Source organism: Aquila chrysaetos, chromosome 22 (assembly GCF_900496995.4).
Source record: "Aquila chrysaetos chrysaetos chromosome 22, bAquChr1.4, whole genome shotgun sequence".
In the NCBI taxonomy this organism is placed as follows: domain Eukaryota; kingdom Metazoa; phylum Chordata; class Aves; order Accipitriformes; family Accipitridae; genus Aquila; species Aquila chrysaetos.
Window position 1 is genome coordinate 5,169,145 of NC_044025.1, and position 22,004 is coordinate 5,191,148.

Genomic DNA, 22,004 nt, shown 5'->3' on the forward strand with positions numbered 1-22,004 from the left:
TTCCCCCACTCAAAATAGATGAAAAATGGCCAATTTGTTAAGTGACTGCTGAGGGAAGGAATTTCCCACACTCCAGCCCCATTTCACTTTCATTTGGAAAAAAAAAAAAACACCACACCAAAAAACAACCCACACTCACACAATAACACCCTTCCTAGTTCCTTTCCATCTAATAACTTTAAAACAATATACAAATACAAATAGATTCTATGGAATAGGTAAACATAAGTTAAAGAAGACAAAACTGAGAGGGAGGGTAGGCAGAGAGCTGATTGCCATAAAAAAGATTCAAGCCCTTACCTGCACCACCAGGTTTCCTCTGCATTCTTAAAGTTAATATTTTCAATATTTGTTGCCTGTATGTACATAACCAAACCAATACTCGTGCTGTGTAGCAGAGTCCTGATGGCTTTTATTGTCAGCTGATGTCTTATTTTTCCTTTCTCCAACTGGTTATTTTAATCCTGAAGCTAAATTATAAGCATGTATTTTCTCCAGGATAATCGTGTACCCCAAGTCAGCCAGCTCTAAAGCCTGAAGTCTGTGGGCTGGTTTACAACCTGGTTGGATCCCTTGATGGATTACAGCTTCTCCTTACAGTTTTGTAGGCTTTCCTCCTCTTCAAAAAGAAACATATATAGGAACATCGAAAGAGGAAGTCATGAATTAGATCAGTCACCCCAGTTCTTTTCCTTTTTGTATTTTCCTAATTTTTGTCTTTTTGGCTTTAACATGGCCTATCTCCAGCTATCGATATAAACATTCTGCTGTCTCCCTGACTTTGTGGTTTAGAAATGTAGGACAAAATTAATACAATTTTTCCCTTCCATTCCTTTTTTCTATTCACTGTTGTCACAGACTTTCTTGAGAGCCATCACTGTTTTGCTTATAGTTCTAGATTCAGCTGTAGAATTTCATACCTCCAAAAAGAGATCCTCTCCTCAGTCTCACTGTCCTTTGTGCTTTCACTTGAAGAGGTGTCCAAACATATGTAAAGGACCAAATTCGCTGTACCAAACATGTACTATGTACTTTGAATGGTTTTATGCTTTACTTGCTAGTTTATTTTATTTTGTTTGTTTGCTGTAACTTTTGCTTCCTCCTATCTGTTTGATTTTAGCCAGAAGCAGAAATTTGTAGTGCTTACACACAAAAAAAATCAGGAAATATTTCAGTTTTTGCTAAGGATCCTAAAAAGCCTCAGCAAATAGCCACACCTCTTTGTTCTGAAACCTAAAAAAAAAAAAAAATTAGTGGCTTCTACTACTGAAAATAGGTCTTTTCTAAAATACATGGCATCCCATGGTGGGGAGAGAGGGGGACCAAGTGTTTTAAAATAGTTCGTTTCCCTGGGAAAAAGCTGCAAGCAGTTTGTATCACAGAAAAAAAAAATATCTCTCTCAAAAAAAAAAAAAAATCCAACTAGAAACTATTTCTGGTTGTATGTGTTTGGAAGAGAAGGCTAAGATCTATTTTACCTTAGGGGACCTTGTGGTGTCCTGTGGTAGATGGTATCTGAGATTTTTGCAGTTACGCTGCTTTTAGACAGAACCCTATTCACTGTTAGTGATTATGGTCCCTTTTTCTGGCGTATCTGATTGTGGTAATGTTGCATGGCCAAAGCCAAGCACTTAGTCAAGCCAAACAACTCTGGAAGAAAGAAGTTGTGTGGTGACTTGTGGCTGACACTCTTTACTGGAGCTCTCCAGCCCGTTTCCCGTCACTAACCGTTGCGAGGCTGATTTGCAACAATCCCTGACATGGGCACCAGTGACAGCTGAATGAAGCCGAATTGGATCATTGCACTATAGGTTGTTGTTTTTTCCCCCTTGCAAGTTTTTAACTACGTGTTTGATATAGGAACAGGAAGTTTTTAGGTAACGTGGTTCAGCCTTGTGGTTCCACAAGAATCTGGACTGCCTAATAAACACTGAAGGCTTAAACAAGTACTTAACTATCAGCCTCTTTTAAAACCTTGGAATTTTAGCATAATTTCCCTGAGGCAAATGGAGAAAATTGTGGTCAAAGTTTGGTGTAGTTTCTTCCTTTTATTTGAAGGAGTTCTGCCTTACATGGAAGTTTCTCAGTTTTAGTTACTTGGCAAATGTGAGGTGTGGGTGCGTTTTTATTTTTTGCACAGAAAGCAAACACATTTCCCACTTGTATAACTATGAATGAGAAGTGCTGGAAGAGCTGGAAGTTTTTAGCTTTGTTCAAGAGCCTAAGCCCACCAGCCCTGTTTTATTAAGAGAGAACCACGTCATTGCTATCAGATTGGACTCTTATCTCATTGTACTGGGACTGAAGAAGGAAACAGCACAGTAACTGGCAGTTCTGCAGCCTGTCTTTAGTCTCAGTATGGATGTTGTGTCATGTTGGAGCTCTCAGCTCCAGGATTTCTTCTGGTCAGATTCCCGTTTGTAAAATGTAATGCGTCACATTTGGGGAACCAGATATACTGGAGAATTTCTGCTTGTTCATCACAGTGTATCTCTAAGAAAATGTAATCTCAGCTACTACTGTCTAAAAGTACGGGTGGAGTGAATATCATCCACAAAGGGGATTCATGATTCGTTAAATCCAATCTGTGAAGAAACACGTCAAAGGATTAGAAGTTAACCACAAGCCCATTTTTTAGCTGCTTACTGGCAGGTGGTGCATACTGCACAGTTAATAAAGCTGAGAGAGGCAGAGTCCACCTATGGACAGTCAGCGTATTCAGCTCTCCGACACCACAGTGGTGGCCATGGTAGAACTGCCAGCAGGAAATAAGTAAATCTTTCTGCATGGCAAGTATTCTTCAAAGACCCCTATTGGTTCAAAGACTATATTGGGTTTACGTGGCAAGGTTTTGGTAGCAGGGGAGGAGGGGTCCGTAGGGGTGGCTTCTGTGAGAAGAGATCAAGAGCTGCTCCCCTGTCAGACCTGCCACTGCCCCAAGCTGAGCCCACCAGCAATGCTGATGAAAAAATATGAGAGAAGCAACCATGCAAACGCCAAGTGAAGTGAAGAAGAAGGGGGAAGAGGTACTCCTGGTGCTGGAGCAGAAATTCCCCTGCAGCCCATGGAGAAGACCACAGTGAAGCAGCTTGTCCCCCTACAGCCCACGAAGGACCATGTCAGAGCAGATATCCACGCTGCAGCCTGGGGGGGACCCCATGCCGGAGCAGGTGGATGCGTCTTGAAAGAAGCTGCAGCCCATGGAGAGCCCACACAAGGAGCAGGCTCCTGGCAGGAGCTGCAGCCCACGGAGAGGAGCACATATAGGAGCAGGTTTCCTGGCAGGACCTGTGTCCCAGTCTGTTCCTGAAGAACTATATCCCATGGAAAGGACCCACGCTGGAGCGGTTCTTGAAGAACTGCAGCCCGTGGGAAGGACCCGCGTTGAAGAAGTTCATGAAGGGCTATATCCCATGCGAGAGAGCCCACGCTGGAGCAGGGGAACAGAGTGACGAGGAAGAAGTGGCAGAGACAAAGCGTTATGAACGGACTGCGACCCCCATTCCCCATCCCCCCAATCAGACTGGCATGAGTCTACAACGTGTCTGGTGTCCTATCTGCCAGCCCGAAAAGGACGTCTCAGAAAATGTATGGCATCCCAGATGTGACTGGATGCACTAGATTGCGTGAATAACTGAATTGATCCCTAATAGACTGCAGACAAATCACATAATTGGAAAACACCCATGTGAAGTAATACGGCTCAAAAATGTAGGGCGTCCAGCAAAATTAGGATCTATTCCAGACACAGTGGTTCTGAGGGATAATACTATATGCAGATTACCACCTGGTAAGAACACTGGAAATTGTCTGGTTTAGTTAATGTTTTACATACTGTGTTGTTGTGGCATTTGTGATGTTGAATATGACTTTTTGTACTTTAGCAGTGCCTCAAACTGGAACATATTCCTTCTTCAAGATTCAGAAATAGTGAAAGGATCATTATTTCTGTACCCAGATCTTGTTTTTTAATCAGTTATCCCTTTGTTTAACCTCAAGATTAGAGATAATTGCTCCTTAATTCTGAAAAACTTAATAGGCCAAAACCTGATAGGTGAAAACTCAGATATGAGGTTTTAAAGCATTAACACAGAACAAAAAGCATAAAGTAACTTCTAGTTCTTTGCCTACTAAGTATTGTGGGCAGTGTTCATCAAGCAAGAGCAAACTTCATTAATAGTGCAGAAAGAGAATTCTGCTACAGTGCATTCCAGGTAATTTCTTTTTTGTCTTGGTATCTAACATGGGAGCTGAGTGCATTTGCTGCTGAAGGATTTTCACCAAGTTTCTCTTTCCTTCTTTGCAAGTTGAAACAGTTTGGAAGTAAAGAATTCATTTTTTTATTTTCTAAGATGAGCCTCAATTCTTTTTCATCAAACGTCAACAACATTCCAAACTGAATTATTTTCTTGGAGGAACATCCTATGTCTGTTCCACCCAACCATTTTTACGTTCTGTGTTCTCCTGAAATTTCCAATTGGCACTGACTTCTTTTTAATAACTGAAGAGAGAGAAGGGGAAAACAAAACACAAAAAAACATTTCTTCCGATACAAGTTATTAGATACAAAATGAGTAATCTCTTATGAGAAAAACAGTACGGTATTTTTTATTAGCAGTAAAGAGAAGAGTTCCATTCTGACTTACCTGGCAAAGTTCAGAAAATCCCAACATACTATTTAACCACTCAGATATATATCTTCTCCCTGTGCAGCCCGTAAAAGTTTTCTCTGTGGATAAAGGCCAAGCTTTCTTCATCCTTTCTTCACTGTAAGCACTTTCCTTTTCTCAAGTAATATTGTGAAATTCTTGACAGCATTTTTGCTTGTAGTCTTCCAGGCCCTACAAAAGTTTCTCCTACATTAAGGATGAGAATATTTTCTATGTTGCATTATCAATTATTACATGAATACTCTGAATGAGAGAACAAAGTATCACCCAACTGACATATGAAACAAAAGAAAAATCATCGAACTCATTGGTTGCAAATTGGTGGTCTAGATTGTCTTTTCGGAACTGCAGTTTTACTTACAGATAAATAAGTAAAATACTATTACTGCATCCAATCTCTCTTTTACTGATTAAGGAGAAATAGTGTAACTTGGATCCTGGTTTTAAAAGTCTAATGTGGTATGAAATAAATAGCTCTCATGACAGCACAGAACGGAAAAAAGAAAGATTATTATTAAACTGTGTGTAAGAGTCATCTTTATTGCTCTATTGTTGTTTTGGCTTCGCCCTGAGATGTGTGGAAGGCTACAGAAAAGCCTAAGCATGTTTCTTGGCAGCTCTTCATAAGCAGTGAGCCCTGTGAAAAGGGAATGTGGAAAGCCCCATGAAATTCATGATTTTGCTGAAAAAATAAGACCAGGAAAATGTTGCATGAGACAAAAAAAAAATGTTTTGCTGGGTTTTTTTAAAAATAACAACCAATGCTGGTGAAGGGGACAAGGGAAGCAGTTTCAAAGGGGCAGAATACCTTTTCTATTGTTTTGGGATTTTTTTTCCCTCTCTCTCTCTTTTTTTTTTTTAAATGCATGAGACAGCACCAATGGCAGATCCACCTGTTAGTGTTCTACGTGTCAGTACAACGTGGTTCTAATCTGAAAGTTGTGGGGTTTTGTGGCAGATCAGACTGCCTCCTTCATCTGTCTAATGCTTCCTTCTGCTAAACAAGTACTAGTTACCAGCACATTACCACTGGCCTTAAGAAGTTTGAAATGCTGTCCCCACACAGCTGAGGATGTGCCTGTCTTGATAAAGGTACCCTCTTCATATCATACCACAGTTCCACAGACCACAGACCATTATTGACCTAATACCTCCGACTACTACGAAAAGTAAAATCTGATGGCGTAAGTGGTTTTTCTCTTGTAAATCTGACATAGTCTTAACCTGTTCTTCATTGGGGTACATTGTATGTTGATCTATTCTCTTTGGCTTTGATGAGAGAGAGTTAAGTGTGCCTTGATGAAACAAAAAATGTTATTTGGGATAAAAAAAAAGCCGAACTGATTAGAAAAAAAAATATAGTTGTTGTTTTCCTGTCTTATAGAAAAGCACTTCAGAAACCCTTGTGTACCCAAATTGGACCTCTGATTTGAGAATATATAAGAAAGAGGAAAATGGGGAGGTTGGATTGTTTTCTACGTTTGGGAAAGCACTACACTGAAGTTTTCTGTTGTTTTGGCATGATCAAATATCTTCCACAAAGAGAATCAGTGCTGCTAGAAGTTGGCCTAAGATTAATGTCCGGTTTGTTTTTAGGTTCACATAGCTATCCAATGAGAAATTTGGACTAGACCTTTAATTGCTGCACAGAGAAGCAGCCCTGTGTCACTCCACAAAAAAGAGGATCAGATTTTTCCTCTGATACTGACATTAAAGCAGCCAATGAATATTGCACTCTCAGGTCTGAGGGCAGATTTTTTGGCCCAGATATTTTCTGAGTGGATAAAATATGAGCAAGTCTTTCTGTAGCTGGTGCCTTGAGTTTGCTTTTCAGAAAGTGTTTTATTTCCCTGGCATGCTTTCTGCAACATCTAGTGAACATTGGTGGAGCCTGAAATAATGTATCAAGAAGAATTTTCTTCCTGAGATGAGGCTGCTCTAGTTGCAAGGCATTCCCCAGTGAGCTCCCTAATGAGTGATAGATGGGAAAAATAACAGGAAGGATCCTTAAATGTTCCAAGTTTTGCATGAAAAATGAGAAATTTTTTTGGATCCTATGTTTGGTACCTAGCCTAGAATTCTCCTACATTTTGATAGTGGTGCCTTCAGAATGACACAGTGAGTCATAATATTTGACATTTGGGGAGATTTTTACTGGATCTCTAAGCACTTGTCAAGAAGAAGTGTGGAGAAGAATACTTTAAGAAGAATTATGATTTCCTTTGAGAGTTTATGAAACTGTTTTTATTTTTTTAAAACCTGTTTCCTCTTCTTCAAAACAAACAAACAAAAAAATACATAGAAACTTCAAAGGTATGTATTGACCATTTTTAGTGAAATTATAGTTGAAGGCATCCATCCACAATGTATTCTGTTATTAAATGGTCTTCCAAAAATATTTCCAGCTTTAGATCATTGAGTTCTTTTAATGCCACCAGCCAGTTAGTTACTTTTTTTTCATGTCTATTTTCACATAAGATTTGTAGCACACAAGGGACATGAGGAATACCAAGACGATGAACTGGCGGCTGTCCAGGCATCGTAGCAAGTTCAGACCTACTCATGTTCACGTCTGCCCAAAGGCCAAGGGAGTCACTTTGCTTGTTGGTATTTGGGAAGGTTGGTGGGCTGTGGATTTAGGGATTGCTTAGTAAGCAGAGCTATCTCCAGTTCTGCCACCTCAAAAATGTGTTAATAGCTGTCCCCAATGACAACTGTGTTCATATTTGTAAGACTTGAAGGTCTCTAGTTGCTTTTGAGGAATAACAAAGTACTATGGCAAACCTCAAGTCCAGTGAATGATCGGTTTCCCTGGTTCCCATGGATTTGCAGCATTCAATTTCATTGGCAGTCCCCCTTCCTGAGCCGGATACATTCATTACTTTTGCCCAAGATTTGTCCAGGGCTGTAAAAAGACTTGGTAGTATTTAATAGTGGCGGCTTCTTGGGATTCCTTGGCTCCAGATGGAATTGGTTGTCTTTTAACTGATACTATGAACAATAAACTGTCCACCACAGATTGCCATACCAGACTTGTCCGTTATTGCCAAACCCAGCCCACTAAAAGCCATGAGGGTATGTATGGCACATGAATGCAGAGTGTATGCTGATAGTACCCTCTCTCATGCCTCCAGGGCTTGTATTCTTGCTCCACTTTCTCAGGCTTGACAACTCTCAAAAGTAGATATATTAGACATTCCATGTTTGAAAAAAAAATCGCTTAATTTTTGCAAATACTTATTATACTTCCATTCCAATATGAAGAATCAAATAAAGAGCTATGCAGCTTGTACTGTAGGGAGGCTGGAGATGTGGGAGAAATAACCTGAAGGAGTGAGCTGGGGGTGTTAACAGCTTAAACCAGGCTTGTCACCACCAAAGTCATCCTCAAAATTGTGCTCTCAGTCATCCCTGCCAGGTCACAAGTCTGATAAATGATGGATGGTTCTGATTTGCGGTTTCCATCTGAATTTTGATCTTTGTGATTTGCTTGGCTTGTGTTTGCAAGTGTTTCTCTGTAGCCACTAGAGTCAGAAGTGTAAGGATTTTTGAAAATGGAGTTTCTACTGAGACAGGTGGAGCTGCAGCTTCATGAAAATACTGCTAAAACATTGCCAGCCCACCAGTGCCTTCCACATTGTCCTTTTTCCCCACACTATCCACATGGCTTGTTGTTCATGTGACGGTACGTATCGTGTATAGGCACACAAAGTATGCAAAACCTTGAAACCCTGCAGATGTGGTCTTCTGATATAGCTGCACAGGGGACTTTGGGACTGTAGCTTTTGGGGGTTTCTGTGTTGAGAGTACCTGACCTTTGCTTTTCCTGCAAGGGTTTGGGAGGTTCAGGGTAGGTTTCTGTTGGTTTCTTGGGAAGGGAAAGATTTCTGTGGTCTTTGGCTGGATCTCAAATCCTGGGGTACTGAAGTGTGACCTAATAATTTAGGACTCAGAGAAGAGTGGTATTTAAATAAACTATCTGGGTTTGAACATTCTAGAACTATTAATTATTAAAATTTATACAAATCCAGGGAGGTGCATGGCATGTAACACACCATACCTAGAAACAGCTGAGCTGAGCTTACATGTGATGGATTTTTTTCTGAAAAGACATCATCTCCTGTGAGCACAATAGAGCTAGTACTTTTCTTATAAATAGTGAATGTTTTATAATTGCATGCAGTCCTAAAGCTGGTTCCTATTATTGAGAGTCGCAGAGGTTTGGGGGGGAGGGTTTGTGGGTTGTTGTTCTTTTCCAGAATGATGTCCAATCAGCTTCTTTGGCAGAGTATTAACTACAGCTAAAATATATTTCAGTGTGAAAATGTTACGGTCTAATGAGCGACTTTGCTTTTGTGTCACTTTCTTGCTTTGATATAAGAGGTTCTGGGTCAGGAACTGCCCATTTGATCCTTAGTCTGTCTCTAGGTGGAGTTTATATGTCAGTACTTTTTATACCAGCCTTTCAAATTCATATGATAGAAACAGTTCAGTCACTGTAGGTCAAAGGAGCCCGATCTAATGAAGTCTCACGTGCCCTCACAAGCAATATTGTCGCTTCCTGCTGAACTACTGAGCTGTCTCCATTTAGGGAGATTTGCCATCCCTGAACATCATGGTTGGAGCTGCTTCAGGATTGTCCAAGCTGTGTTACAGCTTTATCGCTTTTCTTTTGCCTCAGGTGAACTGTGTGATGAGGTGATTAACCACTGTGTTCCTGATCTAAATCCATGCCAACATGAGTCCAAATGTGTTCCCCTTGACAAAGGAACCAGGTAAGTGTGTGTGCATGTTGGTCTCCACACACTGGGCGGATCCATCCATTGGCTTGACTAGGGTTGAACTGGCAACGAGTTTGGGGTAAAAATCATCAAAATTAATGCAATAGCGCAAGACTATATGTACTTCAGACCATACTTTTCTAGCTTTCTGTGTTTTCCTTGAAAATAATGGATGTACCCCCAGAGCAGAAAAATTAATCTGGAATAGAGCATGGCAAAAGGAGTACTTCTGGAAGAGTTACTGCAAAGTATCTTATCCTGCATTCAGAAACTAAGGACAGTTTCCTTATGTGTTCCTTAGGGCATCCATCAATTCAAGCAGCATAACAGGAGCCTTAACAGATGTAACTCAGCTCTCCTCAGCCCATGCTGGCTCAGTGTTTAAAATCCAGTCTCCATTCTAACTACCGAGAAGGGAAAGATAAACTTGTGGCTAGAGCATAAAGCTGCAGATCAGGAGTTTTCCGTTGTATTCCCACTTTAGCTGTTGTCTTCCAGGACGGCTGGCAGTCTTGGGGTGCACTGGCAAAGGCCGGCCTTGACCGCAGTGGGGCTCCTCTCCCCGCACGTCCTTCCCTGGGCAGCAGCAGCAAACAGCGGAACTGGATGGCTCTCACTCGGGAGCTGCCTTCTTCCCTTGGCTACAGAGGCGAGCCTTGCTCCGCTCATGATAGATTTTGTGAAGTCTGTGTTTGCATTTGCATATTGGGAATGACACTGACTGTTTCACAGGGGCAAAATAAAGCCTTGTGTTTTAAATGGCAGTAAAGCATCTGGAGATTTGGTGGTTGGGGTGTTTTGAGAGGTGCATAGTAGCAGTGTTCATCACTTGTCTGAAGAGGGAATCTCAGAGCAATTTAGCAAATAGAGACAGTCAATTGCAAAGTCAAGCTCTATGGAAAGCTTGTCAAGAAAAGATCTTTGAATCAAAGAAGTGAGGAAGACAAATTAAGAGAGTTCAGTGCAATGTGAGCTGCGTTCTGCACTTTCCCCTTACGCTGTTTTCACAGCCGCAATGCAATCCTGGGTGCTCACTGATTCCCTCCTGGGAGGGAGGGCTGGGATTTCGGCAAGGGACGCCCTGGCCCAGCACACCCAGCGTGTCGCAGGGGAGAGACGGTAGCACTCTTTGGTCTACCTGGTAACTTGCAGGTGGGGTCAGATTGTGTCCTGCGACGCAACCGGCACGTCAGAATAGTCTAAACTAATACACAGAGCATTTCAGGATAGTTAAAAGGAAGTGAACCAAAATTTTAGGGATGCTGGCTATCTCAAGGGCAGCTCAATCTGTGCTAGACAGTCAATCTGTACAACTCAAGCCTTTCTTTTGGGTGAAAAATCTCCAGCCAGAAATGTTTCCAACTCTTCAGGAAGATGAAACTATTAAATGATTAGGACAGTTCCTGAAATGGTACACAGGGGCTGGATAAGGAGGTGTGTACCAGTACATAAATAGTCTCTGATGTTCTTTCCAGCTTTCACTCCTAGTTAATCCATCATTCAGCTAATCCAGTAGCTACATCGTGTTACGAGGCAAAGGCTTGTAACTCAAATTACCTTATGTTGCTAGATGTATGAAGGGATAGAGACAGCTGTGATCCTGAATGGTTTTACTCTTGCTGGAAGCATTTTCATACCTGCCACCCAAATAATTTGAGTAAATAAGACACTTTTTCTTGGTTGCTTGCTAGAAAAGTGTTCTTCACGGTGAGGCCATTAACCCTTGAGGGGAGCCTAAATAACTACTTGTAAGTATTTTCTACTACTGTTTGTTGCGTTATTCTTCCCACTATTCATAGAATTCTACACAAAAATCCAGAATTTCTTTAATTCTGTCCCATTTTGCTTTCTAACAGGCCAGGCATGAGAGGTGAAGGAGCCTGCCAAGCCTTGAACATAGATTTGTCCGAGTATTGCTTTTTCTTTCATACTTTAGTTGCACCAAACCATTCAGAAATGGGCTGAGAGCCCTCAGCAGCTTTTGCAGTGGTGTGTGGTTACTGCTGGGTCTCACTGAAAACAACCACCTCTGGTCCTGTGCTGTTGCTGATCCCTTGAGCAGTTTGATCTCCTGACCGGTGACGTACCATACATTTAGCACATAATGGTGCAGTATAATGCCACGTGCAGAATGAGCCAGGCTCATGCACCAGTCCTCCGCTCTGCTTCCAGAAGCGGGGAATATTAATGGCAGGGTTCAGGCTCGTTCCTGAGCTGACCATCCACTTGTCAGGTTTGTGCCCTGGGCATGGGAGTAGGACACACCAGTGAAGAATATCATAGTAGCAAGGACACCACTTGATCTGTCTGTCCTGCCTTCAGCTCTAGTTGGTCTGCAACTCTGCAGAGGGAGGAAAAGATGACAAAGATAGGAAAAAAAATAGGAAGCCAAGTTATTTATTGATATGGGGAGGGAAATTCCATTCTGGCCCTGCAATAGAAGCCATGATTCACGGCTTTAATACAATAGACATTGAGAGCATGCAGATGCAAATCCCCTCGGATAGGCCAACATTTTAAATACCACTAGACATGTTTTTAGGCTCTCTCTGATACTGGGAATGTTGCCATCACTACAAGGCTGTAGCAGAAAACAAGATTTCAACTGTACTGGTGTCAGATGGTCACTGGGAAATGAGATAACTGATCTAATCATGTAAATTACTCTCTTACCAGGATTTGAATATGAAAGTTTCTTTGCCGCCTTCTTTACTGCATCATACTTCTACTGATACTCAGTCACTTGCTGGCACTATGCAGGACGGGGATGGAACTAACAAGCCATCATTCCCTGGTGGGGGAGACCTTGGGTTTCTAGGAGGAGGCTGGGTGAGGCACTCATGTGGCTGAGTTTCTCACCTGCTATGCTCCAGGCATGCATTTTTTGGTAGCTTCAGCCTAGATGTGACACACTAAGAGCTCAGAGATGACTGACCCAAAAGGAATTCCATGTTTCTAAGGGGAAAGCCAAGCTTGGAAGCAAACGAGACAATTTCAGTGTGTGTTTGGCTGCACAGAGCTCTTTGCTTTCTAAGCTAAAATTGCAGGTGGCTTTCCTCGTTTCCAGCCTCCACATCTTTACTGTGCTGTTACTGTAGTAGATGAGTAGCTTTCTGTATGCCAGAAAACAAAACAAAACAAAAATCAAAAAAATACCATTTAACACAATGAAATGACTTCTAAAAAAACAACTTCAGGAAAGGAGCATGTTTTTCCATTCACTGTATTGATCTTGGAGCATGGTATAAATATACTTTATTATTCTAAAGCTTGGAATTATTACCTGACAGCTTAAAATGCTGATTTAATGCAGCCCTGCAGAGAAAAGTGGTGGTTCTGTCATTACTGAGATAGCCAATACACATCATAAAATTGATGCATGGCAGCCCTGAATAAGGAACTGCACATCGTTCATTATTACATCACTTTATATTAGGACTGCAGGGATCAATAAAAAGCAACAGGATTAAATGCTGCCAATTCCCCCCACAAAGTCTTTTGATTGACATTATTTGCTTGCAGGTGTGACTAAAATGTTGCCAAAAACCGTTGCCCGCTTCTTATGGTTTGGGGAAGGAACACTTTTTGCTTTTTACTCTGTTTTGTCATCTCCGTTATGTTAATCGCAGTATTCCCTGAGCGGCCAAGGTGAAAAAAAGCAATTCAGGCATGCAGAGCTGGAACATCAACCATCCTGTGGCTGTGGAGGGTCATGATGGGGGCCTCTCCTGTAGGGAGGATGGAAAAAGAAATTATATGCATCTACATAATGTTATCCATCCTACAGCCCACAGATTAATAGGCTTTGCCCTATTTCCTCCTTTTCCAGCCAGTCACAAGCCATGTTTTGAAATGGAGACTGAAGGTCACGTTCTTCTCGGTGCTTGAGCTAGGCGGTTGCTGAAGCCCCGGTGCTGTGGCAGCCTTTCACTGCTCATTAGCACACACAGGACCTGCTGGTGCACTCTGGCAAGTGTCACACAACTCGCTGCCTTGCCCTGACGAGCTGGGGAGTGGCCAGGAGCCAAAACACACTGTCACTCGGCACCAAATTCAGCACAATGACTGCTGCCTGGAAAGTGGAAATATCTTTCCTCATCAGCTCCCATGCATCCAGTTCCTCTGAAGAGATTTTCCACAAGGAGCCTCCTCCTGCACTTACCCCGCCAGGCTGCCGGCGGGGAGGAGGAGGAGCCCAGCAGAATGGGTCGGTGGAGCAGTAGTTTCTCTCCTGATGCCGCCTCCCTCAGCTTTATAATGTTTCTCCTCTTCCAGCTCTCGGTGGCAAGCATGCTGGGTCCAAACAAGGGCCTCTAGCAAGAGCACAGACCTGTTTTTTATTGCTGAAGTTAACTGTAGCTCTTCCCTTGTTTTGGTTGAAGTGATATGCCTTTTGTTTTCCAGATGTGCAGTAACATCCAGCTGGGAGGAGTAAAACGTGTTTTATGGACTAAAGCGTGTTCATGACTAAACATTGTCTACACTATAGATTCAAAAAGAGACTGTTCGCCATTCCCAAAAGATCAGTTCCAAGTCAGAGACTTTGGGATGTATTTTCTCTTGTCAGGTTATAAACTTCTGCAAGGCTTATAATAGTAATGCTGATGCAGCCCTTGTACGACAAACTTGAGAATTGTCTAAAGTAAAATAAAAAGCCAATGTCTGCAAGTTTGGGTGCATCCCATTGTGCTGCTCCTATGAATGGCATTACCCCATAGCAGCAGGTACACGCTTCGCATGAGCGTCACCACGGGAAAGGACAGGCTTCAAAGACAACTTTCTGTGGTTGCAGCAACATTAGCTATGCCTTGCAAATGAACGGCAAACAGGTGGTCATCTCAAAACTGATGGTCTTTTTCTTTAAATTTGCTGACTTTTATGGGTTGCTTGCAGATTGCTTCCATTTGGAATGTGGAACCTTACTGCGCTCCGTGTAGCTGCGCAGGGCCAACCTCAGACACTCAGCAGTGTGCAGATATTGGCAAAATCATAGTCTGAGACATCAGAGCACCTGCCCTTGCAGAATATTGCCCTTTGCGTCTGCAAGGTTAGGGAAGACGTTGTCATCGTTAGCATAACTGAGAGACCACTATATGAGTACCTTGCTGCACAGACTCGGCTGAGGAAAAGCAGTAGTATGGTATCGCTTTGCTCAGCTTGAATTTAAGCAGATTGCAGAACCTCAGCTGCAGACAGAGAGGAGGGACTTGAGCACTTCTGATGGCAGGAACTGTGCTTGATATTTCCAGGAATAATTGCTAACACCTTTCCATCTCAAATCAGATTGGTGCTAAGCTGCCTGTGTGTGCTATTGTTGTGAATGTTGAAACAAGCTATTAACAGCAATCTTGTATTTCAGATGTGAGTGCTTGCCGGGTTACAGCGGAAAACACTGTGAAATTGATGATGACGACTGTGTGGGCCATAAGTGTCGCCATGGAGCTGTCTGCGTAGATGCAGTCAATGGCTACACCTGCGTCTGTCCTCAGGGTTTCAGGTACGTGAGAGTCAACTCTTCCCCCAGACTGTCTTCTCTACATAGTGTTGGGGCACTTTCTTTAATTGCTTTCATCCTTAGAGCTAATCAGCCTCTAGATACGGTATCGATCTGTCTTTCCTATGTGAATGGATGGCTCAGTACTTCAAATCTTGTAGCTGAAGTAGGTCTTACTGAGTTAACTGAATACAGGGTGTTGACAATTCTTGCTTTGAAAACAGCAATTTGCCTTTTGTGCAGTGCTGCGTTAGTTTGCCTGCTTGCCCGCCCCGGCCTTTCCTGATAAAATACTAGGTAATACACTCACATAAATTATATGGAGATAAACTCTGCATGTGCGAGAGTGAGCAAAGGATAATAAAATTACATATAGGAACCCTCAGGCCTGGCTGCAAGAAAACATGAGTCTGAAGATTTTGTGCCAGTGTCTCTGTACCTGTTGGTGGATGGGCTCAGTACAATTTGGGCTGTAAATTTCCAGTCTCTGATTCTGACAGTGGCCAATATATCTGACTCCTGGAAATCTCTCTGTCTGTCAAAGATAAGTGTGCTGCTCCAAATGGATTCACTAATCATTGCCTGAGGCTGGATACTGGCTTCCTTCCAGCTAAACCTTTTCTGTGTTTGAAATACACACATGAGACAAAGAAGGAGTACCTGAAAAGATCAGTCTTGACAAAGCAGAAATTGCAGGAACACTTATAAATCATTTTCTCTGCTTTCTATCTGCAACAGTTTTCATTCTTCTTGCTTTCATCCTTGCTGGTTTTGGGGGTTTTTTCCCTCTCAACACACATTTTTATTGCAAAGCAGACAGCCTTCCCTGAATAGGCATTGATATATAACATGATGTCAGCCCGCGGTTTCTCAGAATCAGACTTGTTATTTACAGGATATCAGATATCCACTGAATTTCAAATTCATAACCTTTTCTCCATGTTTCATTCTCCACTTCAATCCCTTTGATGGCCTTAGGGATCTTGCGAATTGGTGACTGGTAAGAATAACAAGTGGCTGTCCCACAGTGGAATTGTAAATGCTCAGTGTTATCTAATTGTTCAAGTTGAGGAATGGGATTGCAAAGCCGTATCTGGAGTCGAGGGTAACTCGAGCCTGTCATCAGATGGTAGTGACTGGGAGACTTCTGCTGCAGGTCCCCTGATTTTTAAGGCATGTCAGTACTAGGCAGTGATGAATGTGAGGGGTTTTTTCCCAGAAGGCAGGGTCACAGTGTTTGGCAGATGTTTTGAGTTGTGACACAGTTGAGCGGAGCAGCAGGGGTAGGTGGGAGACTGGTCTGGGTCCCTTCCTTGTGTACCAAGCAGCTCTACTGGCAATTTAGGCAGTGCCCTGGGTTGGCTGATCTCACACCAAGGACTTCAAAAGCAGAACCTGGAACAGCCCAGCCTGCTCCCCCGCTTAAATGAGGGGCTTTCATTCCAATAAAAGTCCTCCAAGAGAGGAAACATCTTTCTACACAAAGCTCCGAAACTCAACTACTGGCTTAGACAGCACTTCATAGCCCAAGGTAGACTTGGGCAAGCAAAGTAATCCCGCTGCCTGTCAACAGCAGAGCCAGGATTAACTTGAGGTCTCCTGTTTGCTTTCTTTTTTTCGCACTAGTCCGTAGCAGCTCCCTAAATTTCCTGTGCAAGATGCAAGGGAGCAAGGGTCTTTTAGGAGAAAAACATCACAGTGGGCACTAACAGGCTCACCGTGCCAAGGCAGAGAGCAAGCTGAAGCCCCTTGTGTTCTCCATGCTGAATAGTCCCTGATCTTGTTTGATTTCAGGATTAAAATTCTGCTAACAAAATATGATCTGCTCATTATTCTTTTAATGACTCCAGCCTTCTGTAGTTTAAAGGCCTGCTGCTCTGAAGGGGGTTCTGATTTTTTTTTTCCCCTGTTAAGATTGCAATTGCAAAGATTGTGATTGATCGAGTTCAGCCTTCTGATGTTCAGGATTATAGACTCAACTGTTCAGAAAGCGTGCCTCAGGTGCTGGGCTGTGCGGCAAGGAGATAACTTTGCAAGTATTTGAAGGCTGCAAGTGTTGATGAAAAGGAGAGAACACAAGGGGTGGTCTGACAACGGTAACTAGGAGACCTAAGATGATGATTAATAAAGTTTTTTGGCTAAGTATCAGGAATTATTTCCCAGCAGTGAGTTTGCCGAGTGACCTCCCAGTTATCTGGAGCTCATGCTGTTGTAATAAATGCATAGACCTATAACAACTTTATGGTTGTCACTATGCTGTATGTCAGAGCCACTTGGAGTCACACATTAATAAGGATGTTAAAACTTACATCCTTGCACAGTTGAACAAATGGTACTGCAGTAGTTCTTAACAATTTAGGGCCTCGTATGCACAATGACACACCTGTGATGACAGCACCAATAAGCAATAGCACCAACATGCCCACACCTGTTTTCCCATCTTAGCACCTCCTATTCACCGTTCATGTGTAGTTGGGCTCCATGCAGCACCTCTCCTTATCACTCATACTTTCTTCCTGAAAAGTTTTCAGTGTTTTCTTCGCAAAATAACACTTTTTTACCCCCTGCAGTTGAAAACATTTTTGAGAATTTGTGAGCACCATTGGAAAAAACCTAACTTATCAAACCTTCCCTCTAGCAATCAGCCTCACAGTGGTGGTGTCCTGATAAATGTTGCTCTAGTGGGGACGGACAGATTAAGGCTGCTGAGCTCGATAGAAAGCACTGTTCCTCCATTGTGTAGATGCTTCAGTGTTCCCCACTGGGAGAGTTTGCTGCAAGAAACTCAGCAGTGATTATTTAAATAAATGAGATCGTACCAGGCAGAATGGTCTTGGCCAAGCTATGCAAGTCAGGCTGTGCTCCACATTCCACTGCCAGGAAAATAAATAGTATTAATTATTTCTAAAAATATATTTTAAAATAAAAAAAGAAAAGGCCTTGACAGACACTGTTGCTAATGTAACTTCTAGATGCCAGTAGCAGAACAGCTGCACTTGTAAAGCCACCCACTGAAGGGGTTTCACAGCAAGGAAGGGTTGTGCAGGAGCTGTACTAGGAGCTGAGGGGATCTTTCAGAGCAGCACCAAGCACAGACACACTGGCTTCTTGCAACATTTGCTTTCCGTTAGTGGAAGCTGTGGTGGGTCACATGGATTTATTATTATTATTATTATTTTTAACTTTCATGAAATGAGAATTATATACACTGACTTTCCTTCTGCTTTCTACTTGTTGCTCACAGACAAAACAAAATGATTGGCATTAGGTAGAACAAAGCTAATGGGCTGGGTTAGCAGTGCTCCTTTCTGCTAGTCGCCTCCGGAAAACAATTACACCTGACGTCAGGCCAGGGGTGACGGCCGTCTGTGGGGCCGACCCTCGTTTGATCCCATTGCTGCCTCTCCTGACGTGTTTGCCAGCCAGCCACAAAGCCGTGCGTTGGAGAGAGAGATCACACGCTTCATGAAACAAGGCTTTGAACAGGAAAGTGCTTCAATCGGACAGCCCACTTTAGTGCCTGGCTAGCAATGGGGACGTGGCGCTGGTGTGTCCTCAGCTCATCAGCTCTGGCTGGGTCTGACTGCTGTGCTGATAGGCAGCTACTACAGTAACTACCTTAAATTGGCAAGAATTGCTTTCTGTGTGTCTGTCTTCCCATGAGGTTGTTGCTATTTTTTTTAATATTCTCTTGTTTTCTTGGAAAGGGGAATCCAAAACATCTTTTGCTGAGTGGTGCCATGCCCCCTGAGGTGCTGCGCTCACCCTCCAGGAACGGGGTGGCCTGTGGGGGTTTGTCAAGTAGCTTCAGCAAAGGGTCTCACTCAGGAAGGAAAAGCCTCTTAGTCTATAACTAATTCATAGTTTAGGTTTGTTCACAAAGAAATGTTCCCAAGAACAAATTTACTTTGAGAAACATATCAGACTGAGCAAAGACAACCATTTCCCATTGTCGTGGGTTGACCCTGGCTGGACGCCAGGCGCCCCCCAAAGCCGGTCTATCACTGCCCACCTCAGCTGGACAGGGGAGAGAAGATATAACGAAAGGCTCGTGGGTCGACATAAGGACAGGGAGAGGTCACTCACCAACTACTGTCACAGGCAAAACAGACTTGACTTGGGGAAACTATTTTAATTTATTACCAATCGAATCAGAGCAGGATAATGAGAAATAAAAATGAATCTTAAAACACCTTTCCCCCACCCCTCCCTTCTTCCCAGGCTTAACTTTCCTCCTGATTTTCTCTACCTCCTCCCCCCAGCAGCGCAGGGGGATGGGGAATGGGGGTTACAGTCAGTTCATCACACATTGTCTCTGCCGCTCCTTCCTCCTCAGGGGCAGGACTCCTCACACTCTTCCCCTGCTCCCACGTGGGGTCCCTCCCATGGGAGACAGTCCTCCATGAACTTCTCCAACGTGGGTCCTTCCCACGGGCTGCAGTTCTTCATTAACTGCTCCAGCGTGGGTCCTTTCCACGGGCCGCAGTCCTTCAGGCACAGACTGCTCCAGCGTGCGTTCTCCGTGGGGTCACAAGTCCTGACAGAAAACCTGCTCCAGCGTGGGCTCCTCTCCACAGATCCACAGGTCCTGCCAGGAGCCTGCTCCAGCGTGGGCTTCCCACGGGGTCCCAGCCTCCTTCGGGCATCCCCCTGCTCCGGCGTGGGGTCCTCCCCGGGCTGCAGGTGGAGATCTGCTCCCCCGTGGACCTCCCTGGGCTGCAGGGGGACAGCCTGCCTCACCATGGTCTTCCTCACACGCTGCAGGGGAACCTCTGCTCCGGCGCCTGGAGCATCTCCTCCCCTCCTTCTGCACTGACCTGGGGGTCTGCAGGGCTGTTTCTCTCACATATTCTCGTTCTTCTTTTCCGCTGCACTTTCTGTTGTGCAGTTTTTTTCTCCCTTCTTAAATCTGTTATCCCAGAGGCACTACCACCGTTGCTGATGGGCTCGGCCTTGGCCAGCGGCAGGTCTGTCTCGGAGCCAGCTGGCACTGGCTCCGTCAGCCATAGGGGAAGCTTCTAGCAGCTTCTCACAGAAGCCACCCCTGTGGCCCCCCCCCGCTACCAACCTGGCCACACAAACCCAATACACCCATTTGCAGTTAATCCCCCACACTGTACTGCCTGCTGTGCTTCCCTTTCCACTCCTGCCCACTCTGCTGACCCTGTACATCTCCAAATACTCCTTGGAGCAAAGTAAATGGGGTTTATTGATTGCCAGCAATATTGCCTGCCAGATTACACTTTTGAGATACATTTGTCTAAATGAATGGATTGGCTTGTCCCTATGCAAGATTATGCTCTTCTGGTAGAGGATATTTGCCACTTGGCTGACAAGGGGTGGTTTGCTCCCCCACCCCGAACCCCAAATGCTGATAGTATTAGCAGCCTGTGACTGTGCCCACTTACGGCACTACGTGTCACCCGGGCAGTGGGGGGAGATAAGGGCACCCTGGTAACCACAGCTCCCTGCCCCTTACAGCGGTGGGGTAGCGATGGGATGGGCATGGGGAGGCTGGCCGGGAAACATCGCTCCGTCCTTGTGGTGAATAAAGGAAGTTTAGGGCAATGCAATGAGAAAAGCGTTGAAAAGCAATTTATCCGGAAAAGTACCAAGAGGCGGTTCTGGCTGAGAAGGAAACATCTGTGTGTTTGTGTCCAGGAGCCCAGCCAAGCCTGCGTGACACCAGGGCTGGAGCGGGACAGTCCCTGCTGGGTGTGCGCACAGGGCAGCGGCGAGAGGCCAGCACAGCGCTCTGCTTAGGCCTTGGAAATCCCCAGCAGTGGTTTTCACCCTCCTTGTGCTTATTCCCGTGGAACGGATTTTTGTTTGCCATACCCACGTCACCACGTACAAGGCCAACATACAGATTTGGGCAAAGTTAGGAAGCTGGTTAGGGTATTCCGTGCTGGATAGCAGCTGTGGGTAAAGGAGAGCTTTTCTGGCCTTATCCCAGGTGCAAATCCCAAATGTTTGCATCTTTCAAGGCATTCTTCAAGTTTGCCTTTTGTAAAAGTAGTAATGTAAAGCCCCGTGTCTCTTCTCTCAGACATGATAGAAAAGCAGAGCAAGTCCATTGCTTTTGGTGCAGTTCAGGATTTAGCCCATACATATTTTGTTGTGTATTTCTCTCTCTTTCATGTTTCCCAGAGGCAGACTAGAGAGTGGTGTGTGTTGGGAGAACAGGGACAGGGCGAGGTTTGGGCTCTCATTCCACACAGCGCTAAAGATAGAGCTGTGGTACTCTGTGCAAAATTTCACGTGAGAAAATGTAGAAAGGAAAGCAGTCATCTCCATTTCCTCCTGTTAAAGAGGCAACAGGTTCTGGTCTCTGTGGCTAAGCAAGATTGGTCTTGAGTATGTTGTGGCTTTTTTATTTGCTGTTCTTGCACGTGTTGTATTGGTACTATTTACTGCAAGGGTAATGGCTTGGGTTTCTATTCTAATTGTATCTAGGAAGGTTGCCTAGAAATTCACAAAGCTTCCAAGTCTCACCTGCTTTACTGAGAGGAGTGAGGGTTTTGGCTTTTTTTTTCCTCTTTGCTTTTATAAGAGTGCTATTATTCCACAAAGTGCTCCCTGAATGGCTGGAAATTCCTGGTGAGACAAGAGGAATTTCACTGTTCCAGGACTGTGCTGATGGGTTATTCACTGCATGAATGGGTCTGCCACAGTCCTCTCCTGGAAAGCCCTCTGCCACCGCGCTGACAATGCTGTGTAGCACAGAGAGGTGGTGCAGGAGCCTGAGCCCACTGCCCTCGCTGCCGCTATCCCCACGGCGTTCCCCGCAGCACAGCCTGACGCACCCTCCCTACTCACTAACTACCCTTTTTTCATCATTTTACTGTCTACACATTTTCAAGCAGTCACAGAACTCAACACAAAGAGTTTACGTTCTCTCATCAGTACAGGAAGGGTTTGTTGGGTTTGGGCAGTGGCTGTAATGAGAAATTTGGGGTATAGGTGCAGGGGCATACCGCGTGCAGCCAGCCAGCGAGCCCGGTCCAGTCCCTTTGCTGTACCCATTGATTGCACAGGCCCAGTGGGTGTACTGGGCAG

General features: G+C 44.1%; 1 protein-coding gene across 1 annotated transcript in view; it reads left to right on the forward strand.

The window, feature by feature from the left end:
- SLIT3 (slit guidance ligand 3) overlaps positions 1-22,004 on the forward strand; it is a 536,791-nt gene that overhangs the window by 484,464 nt on the left and 30,323 nt on the right. Inside the window, 2 exon segments of the mRNA XM_029998071.2 lie at positions 9,352-9,445; positions 14,811-14,948. Coding sequence (XP_029853931.1) covers positions 9,352-9,445; positions 14,811-14,948 — 232 coding nt within the window.